This window comes from Nanorana parkeri, unplaced genomic scaffold (assembly GCF_000935625.1).
Source record: "Nanorana parkeri isolate BGI_ZX_2015 unplaced genomic scaffold, ASM93562v1 scaffold827, whole genome shotgun sequence".
Lineage (NCBI taxonomy): Eukaryota > Metazoa > Chordata > Amphibia > Anura > Dicroglossidae > Nanorana > Nanorana parkeri.
Window position 1 is genome coordinate 336499 of NW_017307095.1, and position 7014 is coordinate 343512.

A 7014-nucleotide genomic window follows, 5' to 3' on the forward strand; every position below is an offset into this window, starting at 1 on the left:
ACATAATGATCAATGGTATTGATATTAACCCCTTCGTGACTGACGACCTACAGTGTACGTCGCCAGCATCGGGGCTGTTTAAACAGACTCCCGGATAGTAGACAAGAAAGAGATGGGAATGTTTTACGAACTTTCCATTTCTGCGTGCTACTTCCTCATCTTGATGACCTTCTGCGATGACTTATTACATGCAAATATTTTTTTTCAGTGGCTCTTATCTCTCTAAAGTTTCAAGTATCTTAATATCATCTATTACCAGAGTAATTTATCACAACACCCCTGTTTGTATCTCATTTCTGTGTACAAAAGCACTTGTGGTCACATTTAGTATCCATTTCCAGGTCTCCAAATATATTTCAAATGCAGTGTTGCCCTTGGCCACAAGTAGGTGTTAGAAGGCTAATATTACTACTGCATGTAGATCATTTGTAGTGTCGTTTAAGGCCACAAGTAGGCATTAGAGGACTAAACATAACAAATGTAGAGCTTATGGTTATCAATGAGAAGTTTTTGTACCGATAAACAACCAATTTGAGAAAGAGGATCATAAGTTAACATTTGTTTTGTGTGTTTTTATGTGTGTTTTTATGTATATATATTGTAGGAAAGTCACTGGTCTTTAAACAGTAATGGCAATAAATGCAGCTTTAAGGGCTTTTTCTGTATACCGAATACTGAGCACTCACAGGAAACAAAAGCAGGATCTACAATGTATATCCCATAGCTATACAAGTCATGGTTGTTCGCTTTCCTCAAATCCATCCTCTGTGCATATGCCCACCCTATATAGACTTCCCTTCTCCTTCATATGTATCCCCCAGGACTTGTGGTCATAGCCATACAACACCTGTATAACCCCCGTAAGACTTACAACCCCATCACAACTTTCCTCGCTGCACCGCTCCAATGTCAACAGTTCTACACTCAATGTCAATCTTATAATTCATTACATAGTAAATTGGGCACTGGCAGATCGTTCTGCAATGTATAATTAGTTAAATGCTGAATAATTGTTGTTTTTTTTTGAGAAGATGGTTTCCCTTACAATAAAACATAATCTATTTAAGAATGCAACCATTTAATGGAAATATTGTAGTTCAAGGAGGGATGACGCTTGTATTGACTGCCAAGATACACATGTTAAGGCAGACATACATTTATTTGGGCCCTATGATATAACTAAGTTAATATAATATTCCCCCCTAGGTTACAGAACTTCATGTAGCATAAGAATAAGTATTGTTTTAGAAGATTTTGTGATTTCACATACCAGCCTATTATAGATCGCATCAGATATCACTGTTGGATTTAACATTTTTCACTTTAAAAAGTAGTATGATAAGATGGGTATTTATTGCCTCTTGCATCATACCATGTTAAAGCACTGGATAATTTGTCACCTTTGTCACAGAAAATCTTTATATCCTAACACAGCATTTTCCAACCATTTTTCAATCCCGACTCCCTTTAAAAGTATAAAAAACCTCAAGGAACCCCAGACTAAAATGTAAAACACAAAAATGTAAAACATTACATGTGGTCTCTCCAAAATCTATACCAGACCCTTATTCCAGATAGTGGTCTTGTATGGATTTTAGGGTAGACCCCATATAAAAAAAAATCACAAAAAGTGGGGTTCCCTCCTTTACATCAGAGTCCCCCTTCACATTAGGAGCCCCCTTCTTTCACGTTAGAGTCCCCCTCTTTTGCATCAGAGTCCACATGTTTCACATCAGTTTCAAATGGAAATACATATAAGGTCAGGTTATGTTCTGCTCCGTCATTTGACTGTGGAGGCAATAATATAGCAACAGCATGGAACCCATGGAAAAGCCTCATTTGGCTATTAGCTGGCCCAGTACCCCTTCCTTTGTAACTCTGCTCTTTGTTTATGTGACTGATAATTATGTGATTATGTTACTGCTCCACTTAGCATACTTTCTGTTACAAGTATGTGTAGATATGAGAAATAACAAAAAGGAAAGGTTTTAAAGGAGAACTATGGGGTCAGGGCTTTTCCCCATAGTTCTCCATCGGATTGGGGAGAGGGGAATCCAGCCCCTCCCCTGTCACGGCAGAGAGCCGTGACAGGATCGAGAGGTGAGCGAACCCGGTATGTGTTCGCTCACCTCCCAATCTACTGAGCCGACCTGTGACAGTCTCATTGTCACAGGTCGGCTAGAACTATGAGGTGAGTGAAAAGCACTCACCTCCTTTAAGTAAGGGCCTCATGGAGGCCCTTTAACCTTGCATCAAGTAGAACTTAAATACGTAGAAAATATTTAGAACCATTTTGCTGTCTGTGCCCTCACTGGAGAGATTTTCCACCACTTCCTATCCTGGTAATAGGTGGTAACTGTGGCAGGAACTCGGGGGTAATTTCCTCTTCTGATGAGAGAAATAAATATATGTTGTTGTGGAATTTTGTCCTTTTTTATATCTCTGTTGGGAGATTTCTCCTCACTTACTAAAAAGGAAACAGGTAGTCATCAGGACAGAAAGTTAGGGGAAATCTCCCCAAGATGGACACAGAGAACAATAAAAGCCTGGCAGGTTTTAATTCTTCCCCCACTTATTTTAAAACAACCCTGAAATTAGATTTTAGGTGGGCACCAACATCCACCCTCATAGAAATTGATAAAAACCTAAGAGATAGTGGAATTAAAGTTTACTCTATTTGTGGGAATCGTCCAATGTTTCTAACCAGAACTAGCATAAGCAAACCAGAAAAGGAAAGGTTCATCAGAAACACTGGATACAAATGTCTTTCCTTTATTGATACAATTGGAAACTTTGTAAAATACCATCCCAAAAGTGAATTTTAAAATAACAAACAGCCACCACACCGCAAACGCCCCTGCATTCATTAGTCACACCAGATGGTACCGGTACCAGACAGTGGTGATCATTACTGGTGACTGTGTTCAGAACAACATTGCTCTGTATGGAAGCGGGGTAACAAGGTCCTTAGCCGGCTAATAGTGAGTATGTTACATAAGATGAGCGGCATGGGTGCTCATGAGCTGAAATCATTTTTTATTTCATGCGTTATTCAATGTCATGCATTGTGTCTGAAAATGTACAAAGTAGAGATGTCTTATAAACAGCCTCACGATCCACAAGCATAGCCAGTCATCAGCCAGTAATGGTAATCCACACAGTTTCCAGTTTTATCAATAAAGGGAAGTAATTTGTATCCAGTGTTTCTGTTGAACCTGTCTTTCTCTGGTTTGCTTATATTGCCAATTTGGTACTCAATTATTGTCGTCTTCAGTTGCCTTAAAGACACATCCTTCTATGTGAGGCAGAAAACACTTCTAGCTGCTGCCATCTTGTTTATGATGTCAGCAGCACCCAGCCGATTGTGCATTTTGATGTATGTGATTCTGCTGAGTGATCCTGTGCATACACCCATGAGGGCGGTTGGGGAGCCATGGTAGCTTCCTCAGTGACACAACAAGAGACTGAGGAAAAGTGTAAACAAAGCAATGGCTGCTTATAGAGAAGGAACCAGTGGCTGCTCGGTGGAAAGTTCCAGCTGGTACAAAAATGCAGCACTTCTTCATTGCTTTACCAAGTAACAACTGTATTTTTCTTTGTTTTATTTTCTATTTAAATGTGCAGAGCATTGAAATGACACAGGGCTGTGCAGCAATCAGTGTACTTTGGCCGTGTGAGGGAGAGAGGTGTGTATATTCCAACACTTTGGAAGTTTATGCTCTTTGGACACAGAGATGTTATCTCTGCAAACACAAATGGTCATATTTATAAAGCAGTGAGTGTAACATTCAGCAAACATTCAATGCAGGTGAATCAATGTATTTTAAAAGAGAAGTAATGTAAATCTAATTTTTGGCTAGACTAATGTACTCCTGTCACCCACAGTCAGCTGATAGTAGGCTGATTTAAAAGCATGCCAATGGCTGGCAACGTTTTCAACATGTTTTGAAATTTGGGTATCTGAGCACGCTGCAAGGTTTATTACCTATGCAAACTTTGTGGATTGTAACAAAAAAGGAAGAATGTTATATATTGTAAATAGGCTCAGTTGGTCTGTTGTGGTGGCTCTTTTCACTGTTTTTGTCCTTTACAAAATGGTGTCTCTTTTGGTTATGCCCACCATCAGCTGACAAGGCACAGCCACGCCGTATTCGAGAAGGATCACAACAGTATTGTTGGGATCCACCCCGGCTGCCTAATTGACAGATGACTCTGCCTATCTAACCGTGGCTGAGAACCACAGCCAACAGCGCCTGCCCCCTCCCCTGCCTGTAGCTGCAGCTGGAGGAACTAAGAGGGTAGGGGGGAATCCTTCCGGTGTGTGGTGACCAAGAGCTGACTGATCTGCAGTCACATGATCAGTCAGCTATCAATGTTAGATCTTGCTCTATGCATAAGGGGAGAGTTAAGCTGGGTATATACGTATATATTTTCTTCATTCAACATGCGGGCTGAACAAAGAAAATAATACAGACTCCTCTATTAACGCTTACAAGCATGGATGGAGGAATCCCCTGCTGTTTGCATTGTATTCTGCCGTTTGGCTGCTACCAGAATACCCGAGCGAACCTAGCAGCTGATTGGCTGCCAGCTCTGTTCAACCGATAATTTTCCAACCTGCCTTGTTGATCAGTTGATCGAGGAATGCTGGGCAGCAAGGTGTCGACAGTGGCACCCAGTGTGCACATTTTGGCTGGTTCACCAAGAACCAGACAAAAATTGTACCATGAATACCCTGCTTATAATTTACTCTCCTCATCTTTAAAACACAGTTACCAGGAAGATACACCTGCAGTGAATGTCACCCCAAAAACTTTTTAAGAAAACGAAGGCCTGAAAAGTTACTTCTTCAACAGGTACTCACTTTAGGGCCCCTAACCATTCTAGGAATCTGAAGGTTTTTGTAAATGTATTATATCACCTGCTCTAGTGTCTTTTATGGATCCTTTAAGGTTGGACCTCTGAAATGGCACCTCTGATGTCTTTTGTGGTGCAGCCATATGGGAATCTGCCAAATAAGAAATGGTAACTTCCATATTACTATAGCTTCCTTTATAGTCCAGATATTAGTGGTTCTGTTTACTGAGCACTGCCACAATTTCCAGAATTCACAGGAGTTGATTTTCTAAAGATATATAGAATGTTCACCTGGTAAATCGGAGCTTTTTTCACTTCGAATACCTAGTCATTTCCAGGGAATTTAAAGACACATGAAACAAAAATATTAAAGCTTTCTGATGCTTAGATGTGGTGGCTGCATTATTCTTTTATTTTCTAGATTTTCTACAAGTACAGAAAATACCTGTTGATCCTACCAAAGCAGTGTCCTTATCACTTCCTGTGTACTAAACTGCAAACTGTAACAATGCTCTAAGCTATCTTCTGGTAACTACACAACCCCTTTTGCCTTTTTGGAATAAATATGAGGATTTGTAGTCCAAATCAGGAGTGCAGCCCAGGGTGACAGTACTGCTCCTCCATAAATACAGTACGGTGAGTGAATGTTGTCCCCTTAGCATAGGAAGTGAGTTACTGTCAGGATCATCAGGTAATAATTAAGGCTGTGCGGGGGGTTTGGTGTTAACCCAGTTCGCCTGAGTTTGCCCAAGCCTGCGAAAAACTGTGCCTGACACCCCCCCTCCTGTCCCAATCAGTTGTTGCGGGGGCTACAACTGATTGTCTTGGCAGGAGGTGCTTCAGTGACCATTTTACACAGGCTGGTGGCGGAACTCTTTATACAAATGCACTGGGTTCACATAAATCCCCCGCACATCCTTAATGATAATAAAAGAAAAGCAAAAAGCCAGAAAATGTAAAAGTGAATGCAGCCACCACATCTAAGGACTGGTAAGCTGCAATATATGACATCTTGTGATTGAAGTAAACACAGATCCATTTGCTAAGGGAACATTTTCTAGTTATTCTGACATTAGTCATATCTCCCTCGCCTCCCCTCCCCTTCCTCCTCTGGTGATCAGTGGGCTGCAGAGTTGCTGCAGAGTACAGAAAACCATGTCTGGTCTGACAGCTTCCTAAGCCGCTTTATGTAGAATTTTTCTAGCTGCCTGCTAAAGCAAAGCCAGAGAGAGAACACGACAAGCATTACACATCCACGCCTTCCTTCTCATGACTTTCAGAAGCATGTCAGACTGACAACTGGGTGATATTTCGCAATTTTCTATTGTGCGATTCCGGTAAATCCCGCCCCAGCCACTCACCCCCCCCTGCTGATTCCACAGTAGCAGCCAATGGGCAAGGGGGATGCTTAACGCTTATTGGTTAGTTCCCGGAAGGTGGGGGTGTGTGCTGCTGTCATCTGTCATACATAACTGTGTGGAATTTCCCCACTGTAATTGTGATCAAACTTACTGACAAGCTGCTTAGTAGCAGCACTTGTGCCATTAAAGCAGAGGTACACACTAGAGTCTAGTTATCGGATAGCAGTCATGATCGTGGAGCAGGTTATCGAGGACTCTCTGGACTTCCTAGAACAAGACTATATGATGAGCAGCCCCATGAACCTGGCCTGTTTCTATGGTGGGTCTCATTCTCCCATCTCTGATGTGGCGTCGTCCCCAACGCACTCCATCTCCTCTGGTCCAGGCTCCCCTTCCTCTGACAGTGAAGGGTGTCTAAGTTCTTCATGGTCCCGAACCAAAAAAGGTGAGCCAAAGCTGTCTCTATGATGTAGGATTAAAAATGTCCATAGCTGTGTGAATAATTCATAATAGTAATCTACAATGTAACACTGTACAATATACAGGTGCTGAACATATTAAAATGTCAAGTTAAAGTTATTTTATTAGTTTTGTTTGTCCGTAGAGCTGCAGATTATGTTAAAGTACAATCGAATAACTTATCCGTCATATTTGTTAGATCTATCTGTTAGATTTATTAATTGAGAGCAAAAAATCCTATGTCCAGGGATTCTAAAAAAAGTACGCTTTGTGGTTAGCCTGTGAAAATGGTACATCTGTTACGAGTTTCAAGCAAATGGTTAAAAAAAAAAAAAAG

General features: G+C 41.1%; 1 protein-coding gene across 1 annotated transcript in view; it reads left to right on the forward strand.

The window, feature by feature from the left end:
- The first annotated feature begins 6363 nt into the window (after positions 1-6363).
- The window catches only part of NFKBIZ (NFKB inhibitor zeta), a 9927-nt gene continuing 9276 nt past the window's right edge, over positions 6364-7014 (forward strand). The window contains exon 1 of the mRNA XM_018565284.1: positions 6364-6663. Coding sequence (XP_018420786.1) covers positions 6447-6663 — 217 coding nt within the window. The 5' untranslated portion in view covers positions 6364-6446. The remainder of the gene's footprint in view (positions 6664-7014) is intronic.